The sequence below is a fragment of the Cebus imitator genome, unplaced genomic scaffold, assembly GCF_001604975.1.
Source record: "Cebus imitator isolate Cc_AM_T3 unplaced genomic scaffold, Cebus_imitator-1.0 Scaffold475, whole genome shotgun sequence".
NCBI lineage: Eukaryota > Metazoa > Chordata > Mammalia > Primates > Cebidae > Cebus > Cebus imitator.
This window is the reverse complement of record NW_016107790.1, coordinates 2,255,483-2,274,080: the sequence shown is the minus strand read 5'-3', so window position 1 is coordinate 2,274,080 and position 18,598 is coordinate 2,255,483. Positions and strand designations below refer to the sequence as shown.

General features: G+C 58.1%; 1 protein-coding gene across 10 annotated transcripts in view; it reads right to left on the bottom strand.

The window, feature by feature from the left end:
* Positions 1 to 3,614: 3,614 nt before the first annotated feature.
* RRBP1 (ribosome binding protein 1) overlaps positions 3,615 to 18,598 on the bottom strand; it is a 69,263-nt gene continuing 54,279 nt past the window's right edge. For 8 of the 10 annotated variants that reach the window (XM_017512693.2, XM_017512686.2, XM_017512691.2 and 5 more), the window contains 16 exons: positions 17,969 to 18,147; positions 17,811 to 17,845; positions 16,032 to 16,122; positions 15,083 to 15,175; positions 11,945 to 12,037; positions 11,781 to 11,864; positions 11,549 to 11,638; positions 10,803 to 10,895; positions 10,406 to 10,477; positions 9,742 to 9,837; positions 8,410 to 8,493; positions 6,571 to 6,687; positions 5,785 to 5,868; positions 5,274 to 5,372; positions 4,583 to 4,726; positions 3,615 to 4,142 (listed from right to left, as the gene is read on the bottom strand). In XM_017512693.2, the coding sequence (XP_017368182.1) occupies positions 4,104 to 4,142; positions 4,583 to 4,726; positions 5,274 to 5,372; positions 5,785 to 5,868; positions 6,571 to 6,687; positions 8,410 to 8,493; positions 9,742 to 9,837; positions 10,406 to 10,477; positions 10,803 to 10,895; positions 11,549 to 11,638; positions 11,781 to 11,864; positions 11,945 to 12,037; positions 15,083 to 15,175; positions 16,032 to 16,122; positions 17,811 to 17,845; positions 17,969 to 18,147 (1,493 nt within the window). In that variant the 3' untranslated portion in view covers positions 3,615 to 4,103. The remainder of the gene's footprint in view (positions 4,143 to 4,582; positions 4,727 to 5,273; positions 5,373 to 5,784; positions 5,869 to 6,570; positions 6,688 to 8,409; positions 8,494 to 9,741; positions 9,838 to 10,405; positions 10,478 to 10,802; positions 10,896 to 11,548; positions 11,639 to 11,780; positions 11,865 to 11,944; positions 12,038 to 15,082; positions 15,176 to 16,031; positions 16,123 to 17,810; positions 17,846 to 17,968; positions 18,148 to 18,598) is intronic. The other 2 variants (XM_017512689.2, XM_017512699.2) reach the window with 2 other exon arrangements.

Here is an 18,598-nt window from a genome sequence, read left to right as displayed (position 1 = left end):
GAACACAGTGGACACAGTGACTTGGATAATAGGTTTAGTTTGGTGGTTTCCTTTCTGCAGAACTACCGCCTGAGTACTGGCTGCTCCAGGCACGGCAAGTGCAACTTGTTTCTTGACTCCGGACCTCCAGAGACTGAATATGCCTAACACATGTTACTTTGTGATTTGGGGCATTTCTGAAATTTAGAACAGGCTCTACACTGGGTTTGCAGCTGGAAGGGGCAGTAATTGCATTATGTCCGGCGAGGGGAGTATTCAGTGGAAGGAAGGTTTGAGTACTGTGTTTTGTTACTGAGGGCTCTCTGGGTTCAGCACAGCCCCAAAAGGGCACTGGGGAAGGGACTTAGGAGCTTCTGGCCAGTACCCTCAGTAGCCAGGCCAGAGGTGAAGTAACTTGGCTAAGGTTAATTGACTCACAAGTGGCAGAACTAGAACAAAAACTCAGACCTCTTGATTTCTGTTCCTGAGCTATTCCCACCACCTCAGGAGAACTTCATTTCTTACTATAATTGGATCATTTTCCCACAACATTTCTAACATCTGAAATTCAAAGGTTAGACGTCTCACCTAGGGGTGAGATTTCAAAGGGCCAAGAAGGAAAGCATTTCTTTTGGGCTCTGAGCTCCTGTTAGACCCAGCCCTGAAGAAATTGCAGTGATGACATCTGTGGAAGGCGTGGAGTGGGTTATAGAACAAAACCTCACTTTCCCCACCTGTCCCTCAGGCCTCGCTGGCTCCCTGCCTTCGCTGCACAGCTTCCTTCTCCAGGTGCCATAGGTGCGGCCTGCAGGCACAGCATCCTGGGGCCCACGTGTTCCGGAGTATCATGCAGAGACGACTTGAGGAAGCTCGTCAGGCACAGCTGTCTGCAAGGGGCTTTTGAGTCTTATGCTGTCTGTGGGTCCCGTTAACCTGGAACTTCACATCTACCCTGTGGGCTCTGGTCTTCACCTAAGGGCCCAAACCCAGGGTCTGGCTCTGTGGAGCCAGGCCCAGGAAGAGCAGTGGTTTCTCTGTCAGGTGGTAGCTGGGTGAGTCCTGCCTCCATAGTGAACTTCATTCCAAGAACAGCACAAGCCAGTCCCCCGGTGCTGCCCGAGCTCGGCTACAGCTGCAGGACAGGAGGCTGCGAATGGCCAGGCCAGTGACCTGTGCCATGCTGGGGAACGCCATGGGGCTGGGGAGGGCTGCTAGTTCCTTCTGCAGGAAGTCTGCAAGGGCTGTGTCTCGGCAGGCTTCTCCAGAGCCTGACCTGGAACCTGGCCTGGGACAGCTGAGGAGGCTCGGCCCACCTAAGGCAGGGCCCAGCCGATGGCCTGGCAGACGGGCTCCCTCTTCCTGCCTGGGAGGTGCCACTGCCGGGCCTAAGGGCTGCTCCAGTCCTGTTGGTGCAGGCAGGGACAACAGATGAGCCCTTAGAACTGGAGCTACAGAAGAAAAGCTCCCAAGTGGCATTTTCCTGAACTCTTAGGAGGCCAGCTATACAGGAGTCCTACACCCTGCGCTGCCTGCCTTCGGCTTCCTTTCTTTTGCACGCAGACCCAGGGTTCCCAGCAGGCGGCCTGATGGAACAGGCTCCAGTCAGAGTCCAGGAGGAGGCCACTGCCCCTCAGAACCCAGAGGCGGCAGCATGGCACCCCAGCATCCCTTGTCTCTTTCCCCAAGGTCTCCCTTTTCCTCTGCTCACAATGGGTACCCCTGCCCCATTCCCGTGTCTTCAGATGGCATCACCCCAGCATGGGGCACTCAGTCCCGCAGTGTGGTAGGACAAGGGGGTAATCTCGTGGCAGCACTGCTGCAGGGCACAGGTCAACCTGTTCCCCACACTCACTCGCGCCCACGCCACTGACCTGACCTACGGCCACCCATGTGCAGAGTTCTGCCTCCTGCAGGCGGCCTCCCTCACCCAGAATCTGTGCTTCGACTCAGCCCCCTGCCCCGGATGCAGAGGGCTCAGTGGCTGCTGCGGGATGCTCGGCCCAGGGTGCTCTTCACTGGGCTCCCCACATTCCAGAGCCCAGCCCTGCCCCGAAAGCACTGACCTCCTAAGCTGCGGAGCCCGGCCACATGTCAGAGGTGGGTTTGAACCCACCCTGCCTTTAGCCCGGAGAGGTTCTTCACTTCCATGGGGCAGGGCTCACCTCACCAGGAGGACCGAGGGTTCACTGAGCGCCAGGCACAGGCCTGGGAACAGGCAGCCATCAGGTGTCCTTACAGGCACTTCCTGCTACTCAGTCTCCCAGCCAGAAGCCACGGTGTCAATGTCCCCAGACCATGGGCTCCCTTTCCACATCAGCCTCTAGAGATTGTTCTACAACAGGCAGGCTTGGCTCTCCCTGCTCGGAAACCTTAGTAGCTGTACAGCCTTTCCCGGCCAGCCCCACTGGCCTTTGTGACCTGGCTCCACAATGGGCCGTGCCTCACCCTGCCCTCCACGCCTCTGTGCTGATGCTGCCTGGGTGCCAGCCTCCCTCACCTGACACACATCTGCTTTTCCTGGGGGCTCAGCTTAAGCCCACTTCTCCAGGGACCTTCCTAGGATTCCCTGCACCTAGAACAGCCAAGACACACAGCACTGCACACCATGGCTGGTGGCCCATAGGCACTTCCGGAGAGCTGGGAACAGAGCTGGGCTGAGCAGTTCAAGACTGCAGGCGGAGGTCATGTGGAAGGTTGAGGAAGGGAGGCAGGGCTTCCCGAGGTCTAGAGGTTCTAGGCTGTTCTGTGAAAACCGCCCCCGAGCCACAGCCACTGCCTGAAAGGGCCATGCGCAACAGAGATCCCAGAGCAGGCCACCTGCCATGCCTACTGCCACTGTTCTGACAGCACCCGCCTCACAGTGCCACCCTGCAGGACCTGCCAAGTGCCCAGCTGTCTGTGCCCCAGACAAGTTCAGCCAAGCAGACCCTCTCCCTGAATTCCGAGGCTTGGCAGGGAGATGAAAGTGTAACAGTCCTTGGTCAGGACAGAACTGCCTTCCATTCCAGGCTTGGTTAGGGCTCTCCTACGACTCTGAACCTCTATCTTTTTGTGGCCTAAGCTGCAGGTTCCTATTGTTTATACTCAGAGACACATTTCTTGGGACCAAGGACCACGCTGTCAGGGGCCACTGAGGACACCGGGTCTGAGGGTCATGGCAAGTCTAAGCTGGCTTTGGCAGGTGAAACTCCGCCTCCCGAGGGCAGGCAGTGGGCTGCTGCAGCCCTGGCTCACCCTGCTGGGGTGTATTTGTTCAAGCCCCTGCCAGGACAGAGACAACTTGTTCATTTCCGGAGCTCTGCCACACAGCGGCACAGGCCACCAGCCGCACTCACAAGCCTCAGGCCCTCCAGGGTCGGGGGGCAGCAGTCAACACGTCTGGCTGTCAGGTGTCGCAAGCCCTGCTCCCTTATCCTGCCCGGTGGGCACTGAGGTCCTGAAGGTAACGGGGAAAAGTGCTTGGGTCTTCGGAAGCAGCAATCTCAGCCCCATGCTACGCAGAGCTGCAGAGGCCTTGCCTTCAAAGCAGCTGAGGCCCACACCTGCTCTCTCCCTGAGGGCACCCCCCTGGGTTCTTCATTTTGAGCCCAACAGCGGGTGTGGAAGCCCCAGCAGAAGACCAGACGAGACTGCAGCACCGGGCACCAACGTTGGTTTTAATGGCATCAACACCCAGGAGGCTGCACGTCAGTTCTGGTTGGCAATGTCTAGGGGTGAGGGGCTGTGGCCTCCGGTCGGCCCCACAGCCTGAGAACTCACTGCCCGGTCTCCCCGCCTCCCGCCCCACTGAAAAAAGACAACAATTGCACTAACAGACCCCAGAGCGCCCGGCCTCCCACACACCCCCGGGCTGTCAGAGTCAGCGAGGGCTTTGGCGTCACTCGGCGGTGGCCCGGGGCCGTGCCCGGGATAGTGTTTATCAAATGTGACACAGGTTCGTTTACAAACTGGGGCTCTGGAAGGTCTACTTCTGTGGTTCTAAGAGACTCTCGTCTCTAATGGCTTCTTGCGGAGCTACCGGAAGTCGGGCCTGGATAACGCCGTAGGTTGGTTGGTTGATTTGTAAGGAATGTGTAAGGCATTTTGGTAAGTTGAACAGTAACTTCTTTTTCCACAGAGGAGACTCAGACAGAGGTGCCCTCCTTTGAGCTGCTGCTGTCCTCCTGTGAACGAAGGCAGGCGGCGTGAGCGGGAGGCTGGGCCAGGAGCCACGGCGGGACCACCTGCCCTCCCTCCCTGGGCCTTCAGCCCCTCCCTGGACTGACCCTCTCAAGCCACTCCAGTCCCTCCGAGGACAGGAGCCTCAGACCCCTGGGCTGGGGGACAGGGAGGAGTTGGTGGGAACAGAGCTGAGGCGCTGGCTAAGGGGCCCGAGCCAGTGCCAAGTGAGGACCTGGGCCGGCAGTGGGCTCAGACACTCGCTTCCCAGCGAGGGAACCCCAGAAGGGTGGGTGCTGGGCCTGGTGGGCTGAGGCCCTTGTTAGCAAGTCTCTGTCCCCCCACCTCCACCCAGCTCTGCCTCTTCTGGTCCTGCCTCCCCAGGGCTCCCAGCCCAGTGCTTCCAGGAGCTCCGCCTCCTCCCGCCTGCTTCGCGGGCACGCACTGTCTTTTCCAGCTGTTCCTGCAGCGTCTTCACGGTGTCCTTCTCTCTTGCCAGCTGCTCCTGGGTCATCTTCAGAAGCTCCTGCAGTTTGGCGGCGGCACGCCCCAGGTCACTCGTTAACTTTTTCTCTTTTTCTAGTCTCTCCTGATGGTCAGAAGGTTGACGGGCGTCAGCCTTTGAGTGGCACCAACAGGAGGGCCACCCCAGTTATGCCCATGGGACCTGGACACCAGGGGGCTGGAACCCTCTAGGGGCATAGGGAAGGCAACTCCTGGTCATCCAGAGACAGGTGCGGACGACAGGGAAACCGCCCGTGCTGACCGTCAGGGCTGGGTCCTGCTGCTCTCAGCACTGCCAGGAGAACTTCCTGGGGAAGGAGCAGTCTACTCTGTACCGTCCAAGGCAGCACAGGAGACGCGCCTGACCACCGAGCGCAGGACATGTGGCTGAGGAATGCACTTGGTTCTACATGATTTGCATTTCAACAGTCACCCAGACTAATGGCTGCCATGTGACCGACCATGTGACACTGCAGGGCTAGAAGCCCCCACCCCAGCCCCGGGTAGTGACAAGGGGAAGCCAGTGCCCTCGGATGGCTCTCCCCTTCCTGCCCCCTTTCCAAGGCCAAGAGTGGCCCCAGCCCCAGGACAGACCTTGGGGTGTGTGTGACCCCGCCCCAGCCCCTGCCTGCCTTCAGCTGTGAGGCCTCCTCTGTTTCTGAAGACTCCAGGGGGCCGGCTGTGCGGAGCTTCTCCAACTCTTCTTGTAACCGGCATGCCGAGGTCTGAGCCTTGCCAGATAAGGAAGTGGGGTCTGGGTGAGACACCTTACAAACTGCTGAGCTGTCAAGCTGTCCCACCAAGCATGACTGGGGACCAGGGGGCACCCCCCCAGCCTGATGGGGCAACAGCTCTATCCTGTAGCTGGAGTGGTGGGCTGGACCCCCAAGTTCAAGGAAGCCAGGGACTGACCCCAGCCCCAGGCCAAGACTCCTTAGAGATGCAGACCACCCACAGGGCTCCCAAACCACCTCCAGCCTGTGTTCCACCTGACCAGGCCCCACCCACTGCTGCCCAGAAGGCCCAGACCCAGCCCAGGTGCTGCTGGGCACAGCCAAGGGGGTCAGGGCCAACCCACTCATTCCCTGGAGACTCAGGGCCCAAGGGCTGATGGGGGCTGAGAGCCACCAGGCAGGGCCTGACCTCCTCAAACTCGGCTGTGAGCTTCTGTCGCTGCGTCTGCTCGTCCTCCAGGATGGCTTCTGTCCGCTCCAGCTGCATCTTCAGCTGTGCAAACACCACAGACATAACCCGGCTGCCCGGCGAGGAACCCTCCGGGGACCCTGGGTTCCAGTGCAGGTCCCGCTCTCTAGCTGCTTACAGCTCCCCTTTCCCTGTCCCAACACTCCCCACGCTGGGGAGAGGGCACCTCAGCCCCTGGTACAAACTCGGGTGTGGCTGAGGAGCAGCTGATGAGGCCTCTGCAACCTCAGGGGCCTCTAATGAGACTCACAGGACAAGAAAGATGTCTCCGAGCCCTGGCCCCACAACGATGGCCCCCTAGCAGCCACACCACGGCCACCCGGGCACAGGCTCTGCCTCTTGGTGGCTATTGCTGGCTCCAAACTCTGGAGAGCGGATGTCCTGCTAGTGGCGTCCCAGCTGGGGCTGCAGTGGACGACAGTCCCTCTTGGTGGCTGCAGACCCTGCCCAGGACTGCTCCCCCAGCCCTGTAGGTGCAGACCCCAAATCGTGGACTCCCTTCTCAAGTCCCACCTCCCCCCACTCCTCCAGCCTCTCCACCTGGCTGCCTACCTGTCCCGTGCTCTCTGTGTCTTTCTCAGAACCTGAGTGACCCGTGTGGGGTGAGGTGGGGCGGGGAGGGGAAGCAGGGGAGGCCAGGGCAGCCAGTGTAGAGTCTGGTCAGAACAAAGGCAGCAGGCCCTGCACTCTTCCCGGGGTTAGTGATGTGTCTGGGGACCGGCTCACCACCCTAACCTGAACGGGGTCCTGCTCGGCTGGGGATGCCTCTGGGGAGGAAGCTGGCGCCGCAGCTATGTCACCATCCTCTACGTGGCTCTTCATTTCACTCAACTGCTGCCTGACCTGGAACAGGGAGGGGTGGGTTTGCAAATGCATGGCCAGTTGCACACGCACCATGCTCACTCTTGCAAGGACCCCCCTCGGAGGACTGTGGCTGCTTTCAACAGCCAAGCCCCTTTAGGGGACCTGGCTTGATAACTGTGACCTATATTTGGGTCCCCAACCCCTCAAATCTGAGCCAAACCAAGGCCACCAAGCCTCTAGGCTAATGAGACCCATGTGCTCTGCTCCAAGGTCAACCAGAGGGGAGCCCTCCCTGGGAGTGAGGTGACACCCCTGACGGCATGGCCCACAGGGCTAACGAATCTGAGTGGAACAGAGGGGTGGCCGCAACCCCGTCTCCACCCCCATTTCCCCTCACAGTCCACTGCTCAGAGCCCCTTCTGGGGTCTAGAAAAGATGATGAGATTTTGCCTAACAAGGTCCCCCAGCCCTGAGCTCCACCACTGGGGGTGGGTGACTATCTGGCTGCCCCCAAACCACTGGGCCTGCAAACTGAAGGGCAGTGTCACTCGGTAAGCTCAGGGAGCGGTTCCAGTCGGAGACGCAGGTGGGGCCCTTGGCATAAGCTCCCCAGGGAACATGGGTGGTCTCGGGCCCTGGCTCTGAGGGGCCACCCGAGGTACGTGGGACCCCCCACACATCCTTCCCTCCCTCTGAACAGCCCCTCCCAAGGCAAATGCCAAACTGCACAGTTGGAAGACAATAGAAACTATGAGGGATTTTCTCTGCACACCCCCGGCCTGGGCCATGTCCCCTGGGCTTGTCACCCCGACCTCGCTCAGCCAAGGCTTTAGTGAGTGGCCCCCAGACCCAAGAGGGCAGGTGGCCTGGGCAGCACAGCCTCTGGTGTTTTGGGCTAGGTAAGACCTGAATGACCAAGGGAGACCCAGGTGTTGGAAGCGCATGCTGGACTCACTGGCTGCAGGGGGAATGCCAGCCCATTTTTATTTAAAATCTCCCAATTTCTCCCTGTTGACAACTAATTCAAGAATTAAAAAAACACTGCAGATCAAACAGAACATGCCTGCTCATAACACGAGCCTTGGGGCAGTACCAGATCTGGTGAGGCTGGGTGGAACCTGCCAAGGAGCTGGGACTTGGCACCAGACACCTGAGCTGAACGCTAGGAGGGAGACTCAAGAGGCCGCCTGCACAGGCAGAGCTCGTGTGGTCTGCCAGTGGGGCTGCTCTCTACACTGGGTACCTGGTACAGGGCCGGGTGTGGAGCGGGTCCTCCCTGCATGCCTGTGGCTTTGACTGAACCGATCTGAGCTGTCACTGAAGTGAGAAAAACCCAGAGAAGGAACAGGACTTGCTGAGAGCCCCAGGGCGATGGGTGGCCAGGCCAGGAGGAAGCCCTAGGCCTCCTGGTCTTGTGACGCTAGGGGTTGCAATGTCTCTGACGCCCCCAGGTGACTACAGTGGGCTCGTGGGGAGTGCAGATGCCCAGAACTCCTACTGCCTTGAATAAGGGACCAGGGAGCCAGGGGACAGGAAATAGCGTGGGAGCACCTTGGTCCCTGCAGCCACAGGCCCAGCTCAGAGTTTTGGGCAAATGTGCAGGAAGGCCCCCCAAAGCTGGCCCCACGTTGCTCTGGGGGTGACACCGTCCCTTCCCCAGGCTTTATCTTTGGGTGTACGCAAACACATGACTGGCAAATGCATCTCACATGCGCAACACCCAGATCACACTCCTGGCACGGGAACACGGAAGCCACCTACCAGGGCAAGTTCATCGCTCTGTTTCTGGGCTTCGCTCTTGGCTGCATCCAGCTGAGACTGAGATTCTAGGAGAAGCTGCCTCAACTTGGGGAGAAAACAGAGGCGGGTGATGGGGAAAAAAGGAGAAAAGAGAACACTACTCTCCGTGAGTTAGCGCCTAAACATAAAACCTAATACATCCACTGAACCAAAACCCTGAGGAGGCTCACAGCACCAGGCTGGCTCAGGGCTCACCAGTCTTCCTACAGCTATGCTTCCTTTTTAAGAACTTAGGAGGGCCGGGCGTGGTGACTCACGCCTATAATCTCAGCACTTTGGGAGGCTGAGGTGGGTGGATCACCTGAGGTCGGGAGTTCAAGACCAGCCTGACCAACATGGTGAAACCCCGTCTCTACTAAAAATACAAAAAATTAGCCGGGTGTGGTGGCACATGCCTGCAATCTCAGCTACTTGGAAGGCTGAGGCAGGAGAATCGCTTGAACCTGGGAGGCGGAGGTTGCGGTGAGCCGAGATCGTGCCATCGCACTCCAGCCTGGGCAATAAGAGTGAAACTCCATCTCCAAAAAATAAAAAAATAAAACTTAGGAAGAATGGTGTTCACTGCATACCTGTTTCAGGCCTTCACAAATACTTACTGATTATCTCTTGAGAAAAAGGGCCGAAACTTGGAGATTTTTTTTGTTTTAGAGATGGTCTCATTCTGTCGTCCACACTATCTTGAACTTCTGGGCTCAGGCAATCCTCCTGCCTCAGCCTCCTGAGTAGCTGGGACTACAGGTGCCCACCACTGTGCTGGGCTATTTTTTTTTTTTTTTTTTTCGGTAGAGATAGGGTCTTGCTATGTTGCCCAAGCTGGTCTCAAATTTCTGGCCTCAAGTGATCCACCTTAGCCTCAAAGTGCTAGGATTACAGGCATGGGCCGCTGTATGTGGCCCAAAAGTTTGAGATTAAACCAGGATTGGGGTACTGGGTTTGTGCTTTCTGCTTCTGAAAGCAGAAAACAGTATCAGAACTAAATCCATTCCCTACCAGATACGACATCAGCAAGACACGCAGAGAATCCCCTTGTGGAGGGGTAACTTAGAATGCCAAATGCCTCCCTTGGGGCGGGGCTTGCCTGGCTCTGCCCCCGCCCTGGCTGGGAGGCTGCCTTTTGAAACCCACCCTGAGACACACCTCAAGTCTGACAGCCCACTGAGGAGCCTGCAAGGCTTCGGGCAAATGCCTGAGGACATGGCAATGAGAGCTGCTCCCAAAGGGCTGAGGAGAAGCAGCTCAGGCAGGACCGCGGCTCTGCGGGCAGGGGCCGTGCTCCCTGGGGGGCAGACTCACCCCCGCCACCTCCTTGGCGTAGTTCTGGCACTCAGCACTGGCGGCTGCCATGTGCTTTTCCAGCTCCGCCTCCAAATTTGAGGTGTGCTCCCTCACCTGGAGAGATACACAGACAAGCTCACGCATGCGCCAGCAGCCTCTCCTCAAAGGACACTAACCCCAGGGAGCACACTGGCCCTGGGTTAGGTGGGGGCTGTCGGGAGACCCCTGAGGCCCATCAGTTACCAAGGGAATGAGAAACTAGTCCGCAGCCAGAGAACCCCCTCCTGAAAGAGGCAGGCTGCACCCCGCACTCCTGGGAGCTGACATGCTCTTGGACCTGTGAAGGTAGCTACCAGGAGTACCTTCTCTAGGACTGCCTGTGGCGTCTGAAGGGGGCAGAAGGGCCACCTTGACTGTGAAGGCCATGGCAGGAGCCCTCTCCACCAGGGCTGAGCAGGTCTGCACAGGGACCAAGGCTGTGTCTCTGGCTCTTCTGAGGTAGTCAATGTCTCTCATTGAGGAAAAACAGGATGGACAAGATCCCTTGGCCTGGGAGAGAATGCCTCCCTTAAGGCACATGGTCCATGAGGAAGAAATAACTGAAGTGTCCTCTGCAATAATGTCACTTTCAAAGAGTATCCCAGGACAAGAGAAAGAGCTCTCCAAGCAGAGGCCCCCCTACCTGGTCCGAACTTTCAAGTTCTCCTTTTAGCTTCTCTACAGCCTCTTCGAGATGTTTCACTGTGACCCGTGACTACAAAGCAACGGAAAGGCCCCGTCAGACACGAGCACCTGGGGGTGTCTCCTTCTGAGGCCATCTTGGGACCTGAGCAGCAGTGACCCAACTCAGGAAGCCCCAGGGGTGCCCAGCCCACCCAGCTGGGACAATCACCCTGCCGCCATCTGGCAGTGTCTTCCTAGGTGGGGCTGAGCTGTCACCCTGCAACTGTGTTTCAAAGGGTGCCATGGAAAAGCCCCATCGCAACACACAGGTCTCACGGGTGACAGAGACAATGCTGTCAACTCTACTCCGGGCTTCATGAACTCCACAGCGCCAGGAGGCAGGCGGGACTGCATACCTTCTGGAGCTCCTCCTCCGCGGCGCCCACCTTGGCCCTCCACACCTGCTCCTCCTCCTCCACACTCTTCTGCAGGTCTCTGAGCATGCCCTCCTGGGGGGAAACCGAAGTGAGGCAGGGCCCCTCCCTCCCGGGACCCAAACCACACAGTGCATCTTCCTGTCCCTGCAGCCCTGTGACCTGCCTTGCTTCCTCCGCTGTGATTTCATGAGTACCACCAGTAGGTGGGGAGGGAAGGCAGCCACTGTACTGGGAGGGAGGTCCTCGGGCCAGTGCGCCAGTGTGGCCGCAGTGCCACTCAGGGAGATGAGGTCTGGGACCTGCATAGGACCACTAGGGTGCTTGTCACTGCTGGGCTTTTCCACCAAGCATGTCAGTGGCCCAGAACGAGGAACACAGAATGGGCCGACCAGAGAGTGGCAGGGCTGGACCTGGCATTGCTCTTAGAGTCACAAAGAAAGGGGGTTCAACCCAGCAGTCACCAGCCACTTACCCTGTCCTTCCCCTTCCCCTGCTTACAGACCAGTCCCAAACCTTCACCTCGGCCCTATCCTCTGCTTAAGAGAAAATGACGACCTCAGAGGGCGCCACCCATCTCCTTCAGCATGCAGCCAAAGAATGGGGCCCAAAGTCACACGGCCAGTGGGCTCTTCGAAAACACCAAGCCCCCTCCTGCCCTGGTGGACCCGAAGCGCTCCTTCCCGCAGCCTCCCGGGATGCCTGGCTCACAGGTTCCCAGGGCTCACCGTCTCCGCCAGGATGCTGCGATACTGGTCACACTCAGCCTGTAGCGTGCTCTGCGTCTCCTCGGCCTCCCTCAACTTGGAGGCCAGGTCCTGAGAGAGGCAAGAATAGGTGTTTGGTTAGCCACACATAAAGGTTTTTCTCTTGGCTTCCCGCTGAAATGACCTGGGGCAGTCCCCCTTCCTGGGGACAGGGGAGCCCGACAGAGGGCCCTTGCCAGGCAGCCACACTCACTGAGGAGGGCTCCGTGGGAGCTGGCGGCTGCTTCAGCAGCGTGGGGCCTTTCTCTTTAAGCTCCTGCAGCCACTCGGAGTAATTCTGCAATGAAACACACAAGGTGAGACTTGGTGATATTCCCTGGGATCCGCGAGGTCCCTGGGAACCACCCTCCCTCCTACCTGTTGTGCCAAGATGGAGAGTTCTGGAAGCAGAGCCAGCAGGGCCTCCCTGGTCTGCACCTCAGTCAGGCGGAGCTGCTTCTCTGATTCCTCCTGGGGAACAGGCAGGAGAGAGCAGAAGAGGTTCAGCTTCAGAGGTGGGGGACACCACCCCAGGTCTTTACTGATATGCCCACGTCTCTGCCCCAGGAAGGGCACATCCTCAGCTCTTCAGGGAAGTGACAAGAATCAAAGATGACGAGGCTCCATGGGCTGACCATAAGCAGAGGGGTTACCTGGCCTGTGCCGGGTCCATTTCAAACAGACTATGCTCTGGGCCAGCCCAAGATGGCAGGAGCCCGCTCCTGGGACACCTCCCAGCAGGTACAGAGCCTCCAGCGGCTCTCATTTCCCAAGCTCTCTGGGTATGTGTGTGTGGGAGGGAATTTGGGTGGGGAGGGTTATGTGTGGGAGCCAGGGCAGGAAGAGGGGATGGGAGGACACTCATGCCCCCAATTTTTTGGAATCTGGAGCTGTAATGGCGATGGGGGTGAAGGCAGGGAAGCAGCGCATCTATTGACAGCACCACAGTCAGGAGCTAGTGCCAGCCAGGAAGGGGCGACCCAGAGAGGCTCATCTCCAGCCACCCTGGAGAGGGAGGATCAGCCTTCTTCCTCTGCAGAGGGAGAAGCCCACTCAGAGGAGACAGGAACTTTGCTTGGGGTCACATCTCTCCTGAAGATTGACTCTATACCCTGTGACAAGGGCCAGACACCCCCTTGGTCCTCCTGGAGGAAGAGCCAGTGGCCTCCATTCAAAGCACAGCAAAGAAAAGGAAACAAAGGGACCTGAAGAAGCCATGAAGCAAAGCCTAGGACCATATCGTCCCTGGATAGAGAGCTGGGCCCTCCCACAACCTGAGAGGGTGGCTTCTGGGGTAACAGTCTGTGTCTGCCCCTGTCACCACCTGGACAGGCCTGGCCTGAGACCCAGGGCGACCCCAGGCACTCTACCTGGATCAGAGTGTAACTCCCCTGGGCAGAGTCCTGGAATGTGCATGGATGCTGCTGACCACTGGACACCCTGCCTGAGCGCAGCACCTCTGGTCGGACACACACCTGAGAAGCAGGCCCTTCCCGGCTGGCCAAGTTATCCACAGGTAGGGCCCATGACCCATGTGGACCCCTGACCTCGTGTCCACCACACAGGTCACTAGTCGTGAGTCAATGGAAGCCAGAGACCCAGAGGCTGCCTTCTATCTTTATCTGGCTGTGTGACCGTAATCAAGTCAGGAGTTTGACTGTAGCTCTCACTTCACCTCCTGGTGGTCCTCATCTGATACAACCCTCAGGCTTCCTGGGAGTCACTGCAAAGCCCCTGCTGTCGCGACAGACGTGCCCAAGAGGGAGGCTGGGAGAAGAGGCCGTTTCATAAGGTAGGAAAACACGTGTGACCTTAAAAGCATGGGTGAGGCCTTTAGTTGCGGGTGCTGCTGGCCATTTTCCCTGGTCAGAGCCTCCTCACTAACTCCTGGACAGCCAGTGCCCCAGAGGCAACCGTGGGCCTCAGACACTGGGAGACGTCTTTACACGCCACCTGGATAGCATGGAGCATGCGGCCAACTCTGCCTCTGTTCCCTGAGTGGTCGCTGCAAACAATGTCCTCCCCTCTGTGACTTAAAGACTCCTCATGGGACTGGGCATAGTGGCTCACACCTGTAATCCCAACACTTTGGGGGGCCAAGGCAGGCGGATCACTTGAGGTCAGGAGTTGGAGACCAACTTAGCCAACATGGCAAAACTTTGTCTCTACAAAAAATGCAAACATAAGCTGGGACTGGTGGGGCATGCCTATAGTCCCAGCTACTCGGGAGGCTGAGGCAGGAGAATTGCTTGAACCCAGGAAGCAGAGGTTGCAGTGACTTGAGATCATGCCACTGCACTCTAGCCTGCATGACAGAGCAAGACTCTATCTCAAAACAAAGCAAAACAAAACAAAAAAGGCTGGGCGCAGTGGCTCACGCCTGTAATCCCAGCACTTTGGAAGGCTGAGGCGGGTGGATCACCTGAGGTTGGGAGTTCGAGACCAGCATGACCAACATGGTAAAACCTCGTCTCTACTAAAAATACAAAATTAGTCAGGCGCGGTGGTGTATGTCTGTAATCCCAGCTATTCAGGAGGCTGATGCAGGAGAATCGCTTGGACCCCGGAGGCAGAGGTTGTGGTGAGCTGAGACCATGCCACTGCACTCCAGCCTGGGCAACAAGAGTGAAACTCAGTCTCAAAACAAAAATAAAAACAAAAAAGGGCCAGGCGCAGTGGCTCATGCCTGTAATCCCACCACTGAGGTGGGTAGATCATGAGATCAGGAGTTCAAGACCAGCCTGGCCAACATAGTGAAACTCCATCTCTACTGAAAATACAAAAATTGGCTGGGCATGGTAGTGTGCGCCTGTAATCCCAGCTACTCAGGAGGCTGAGGCAGGAGAATCACTTGAACCCCGGAGGTGGAGGCTGTAGTGAGCTGAGATTGTGCCACTGCACTCCAGCCTGGGTAACAGAACAAGACCTCCTCTCAAAAAAAAAAAAAAAAAAAAAGTCTCCTCATAGAACCCCCTGGGCCATGACCTCAGCGGCCAAAACAGCAAGATTACCCTGACAAACGGCCACACAACAGAAATAACACTAAGAAAGGTCACAAAGGCAGAGCAGCCTCAGGCTCACTCGCCTCCAGTCCCACTCCAGCAGCTCTGCACCCTCAGCCAGACGCACCAGCACAAAGCAGCTCATGGGGGACGCCCCCATCCCTCTCTTAGCGAAAGGCTCAAACAATGGAGGGAGGGAGGGCAAGGAAAGAGGTGGTGGGGGAGGCAGATGTAGAGCCAGGGTCTGTTGTGGACTCAGGTGCTCGGAGGCCAAAGCCACTCTGTGGGCACTGAGTGCACTTTGTGCATCCCAGTGCATCTGTGTGTCCTGGTGCATCCGTGCGTCCTGGTGCGTAGGTCTTAGTGCATCTGTGTGTCCGGGTGTGCCTGTGTGTCCTAGTGTGTCTGTACGTCTTAGTGCGTCTGTGTGTCCTACTGCATCTATACATCTCAGTGCATTTGTGCGTCCTGGTGCACTCTGCGTGGCGGGGGTCTGAGTGTGGCGGGCTCTGACCTTGGCCTGGGTCAGGGAGTGCAGCTTCTCCTTGCAGGTCTGCTCGGCCGTCGCCAGTGCCTCCATGGCCTTCCAGTTCTTCTCCCGGAGGTCCTGGAGGGGACACAGGAGAAAGCTCAGCAGCCCGCGCTGGTCATTCGCTGACACATCCTCACAAGCTGCCTAAGCTGGTCCCAGCCAGAGCAGGGCCCGGAGACCCTCCCTGATGCCACCCTGACCCAGAGAGGACCTGCCACGGGACAAAACGCCCTTTCCTTGGCTCATGACCATGATGCCTGAACACAAGGCCCGGGTGCCGCAGCCCTGAGGTGGGCGGTGTGGCACAGGGTGGAGAGGTACCACCCTTTCAATGCAGCCACCACCAGCCAGTGGGAGGAGGGAGGGCCAGCCTGTGTCCTCAGAGGGAAGAGTTTCCTGCCACCAAAAGGCAATTGCTGAACCTTGGGCCCGCTCTGGCGAAGTCTGGCACAGGGAGGCCTAGGCTGGGGCCTGCCTTGGGAAGCTGCGGCCTCTTCAGGGAGCAACTGGGCCAGCCAGCAAGCCTAGCTTGTGAGAAGGGAGCAGGAGGGTGTGGCCTCGGCCACACCGGGACAGCGGGCACACAACCTGCCCAGCTTCTACACCCTGTCTCCTGGGTCCAGGATCCCCACTTGGGACAACCATGTGACTCAGACCAGGCCAACAGCACACTCTCCCAACCCCAGGGACGACTCCACACTTAAGCAAGTGGCGCAGGCTGATCCACAGGGAGTCAGCCCTGGGTCTTTGGTGCAACTCCGGGGTGAGCAGAAGCACCCCTCACACCCTGGACCCCCATAGCAAAATGGGGTATAGAGACACAAGCTCGGCCCTCCCCTGAGTCCGGGGTGGGTGCCACACAGCAAACCTTTCCCGGTCCCACCTGTGCGGCCCTGGCCGGGCCGTCCCCTGCTGTGCCTGCTACACTCACATTGTTCTTCGCTTTCTGCTGCTCGACAGCCTCCCTGAGCTCGGTGGCCTCCTTCTCCAGACCCGACACCTGGGACTCCAGCTCCTTCAGGCTGAGGGAATACAGTGAGGTCACTGTCCAGGCTCCAAGGGGCTACGATCCCCAAAGATCCCACCTGAGGCCCCACCCAAGGAGAAGCACCTTTGAGGCCAAGCCATCTGGCCAGGGACAGTCCCCTCTGGCTGCCCCCACCTCACCCAGCACGAGCTCCCAGGGAAGCCTGAGCAGCTCCCAAACCCCCTCCCCTCCCACCCATCCAGAGCTATCACCAAAGCCCCACTTGGGGACACTGAAGAGTTGGGTTTTTAGGAGAAGCAGAAGCATGACCCTGCCTTCGGAGCTCTCCTGGGACCCTCACAGCTTTTCCCGCCACCCCCCACATCATGTGACAGCCTCCTCCAGCAAACTGCCCCAAGAGCATCCCCAAAAGAATGAGACCCTGATGAAGAGGCATCAGCAGACCACTGGCAAGGACACACCGACAATCACACCCTTGGTGGCCACTGCCCGAGTTCCAGAATATTTGGGACTGAACCACTCCCCTCTACTCCAGAGCAGCGTGGGCCCGCCCACAAACAACTTTCAGATCAACTGTCTGAGAAGGAAATACAACAACCCATTTCTGCCAAACACATCTCCATGATGCAAAAAAAATTCAAATTGATGCTATTTGCAGCACGAGTTGATTATCCTAGTAATATGCTATGTGCCCCAAGAAACTGATCTTAAAATACAAGGGCAAAACCACCTCTCTACCCCAACAACCACCACCAGAAGAAACATCTGGCCCATGCTTTTTGAGAAAGGAAGGTGGACAATATATGGTTGTGGGTCATTCTGGGCCCTCAGGGTGGCTGGCTACCTTTCCCAGTCCCCAAGCCGCAGAGAGCTGTCTCTGCTGAGAAGCACACGGGGAGGTGCTTCTTTGATGATGAGGGCCAGGACAAGGGAACCTTCTGAGCTGGTGGCCTAGGACGCATCTGACAGCATGTGATGGAATGCAAGACACCCTCCATGCATCCCCCACATGCTGCTGCGTGGACCCCTGGCCACGGCAGCCAGGACCTGCCTCCCGGGCCTGTGGGCATGTGCTATGGGATGCAAGCCCCAGAAGTGACTGTCACAAGAACTCCGGCCCCTGACTTGAGCCACCCCACTCAGGTGTTGGCTCCAGCCTTAGCAACAGCAAACAAACACTCCCCGAGGATGGCCTGGCGCTGGTGCTGCTGACACGGAGGGAAAGCAAGGTTTGGCCAGCAGTGAAGTCACCTCACAGATGGAGGAAAATCACCCTGAGACGCTGCCAGCTCTGTCCCGACGCCTCAAACCTGTGCTCCAGCAGCAGGCCTGGGTTCGCCATGCTGGGTTGCACAACCATTTTTCCTGTTAGACTTACTGACCTCAGCCCTTAAAATCCCTTGCTTGTGGACACAGAAACTCTGACCAGTCAGTCCCTCCCCACAGAGAGATGGAAGGATGGATGGATGGACAGATGGCAGGTGGGAGGGGGTGCTCCCACCCCGGCTCTGGCTCCTTGAGTGTGATCATGGAGCTCTTTCCTACCCGGGTCTGTCCCCTGTCCTCTAAATCACCGGGAGGGTGGGAGAGGGAAGGGATCCTCTGTAAACGGCTCTTCTGCAGAGGACCTGAGCACCCTCCTGAAAACTCCGGCCCCCGCATGTCTTCGGGTGACCCTGGTGCTGAGGCTCAAGTGAGCAGGCAGGGTGCTCCCCAGCTTACCGAGTCTGCTGCTGGTCAGCCTCCGCCTGGCTGGCCTGGAATGAGAGAAAAAGCTCCTTGGTCTCCAGGAGACTCACCTCATGCAGCGGGGCTAGTCCACCCATTACCTGCTGGATGGGGTTCCCTTTCCTCCCTATGGCCGCAGGCAGGAGGCTGACCTGGGTGTCCTGGGCGTCCCGTGTCTGGCCCGCCTCCAGCAGGGCCTCGATGGACCGGATTCTCTCTGTGAGCTGGGAGTTCTCCGTCCTGGCCTCTTGGAGCTGCCCGTGGAGGCCACTCAGCTCCTCGCATTTGCTGCGCACCTCTGCCTCGGAGGACTGTAACTTGCTGTGCAGCTCTGGTGCAGGGGAGGAAAATAGAGCTAAGCAAAGAGGCTAGAAACCCTGCGGGGGGAATGCGCTGACTGCTGCCCTCTTACACTTGTGGGGCACTGGTGGCTTCCTCCTTCCTCCTCTATGTGCCTGGGGCTCTTAAGGTATCATACTGACCACCGGGGACTCTTGTTAGCTGTTCAAGAAAGTGCCACTCTGGCATCATGCCTGAGAACCGTCAGGGTAGAATGTAATGCTGTCAGCCACTCATGAGAAAACTATGAAGACTAGAAATGGACTCCAGCTGGGGCTTTTAAAGATTCATCTTCTAGAAGACTCTGGCTCCTACCAGCTAGGACCAGAAGTTCTTTAGAAAGTGACTAAGTGGGGGCCGGGCGCGGTGGCTCAAGCCTGTAATCCCAGCACTTTGGGAGGCCGAGGCGGGTGGATCACGAGGTCAAGAGATCGAGACCATCC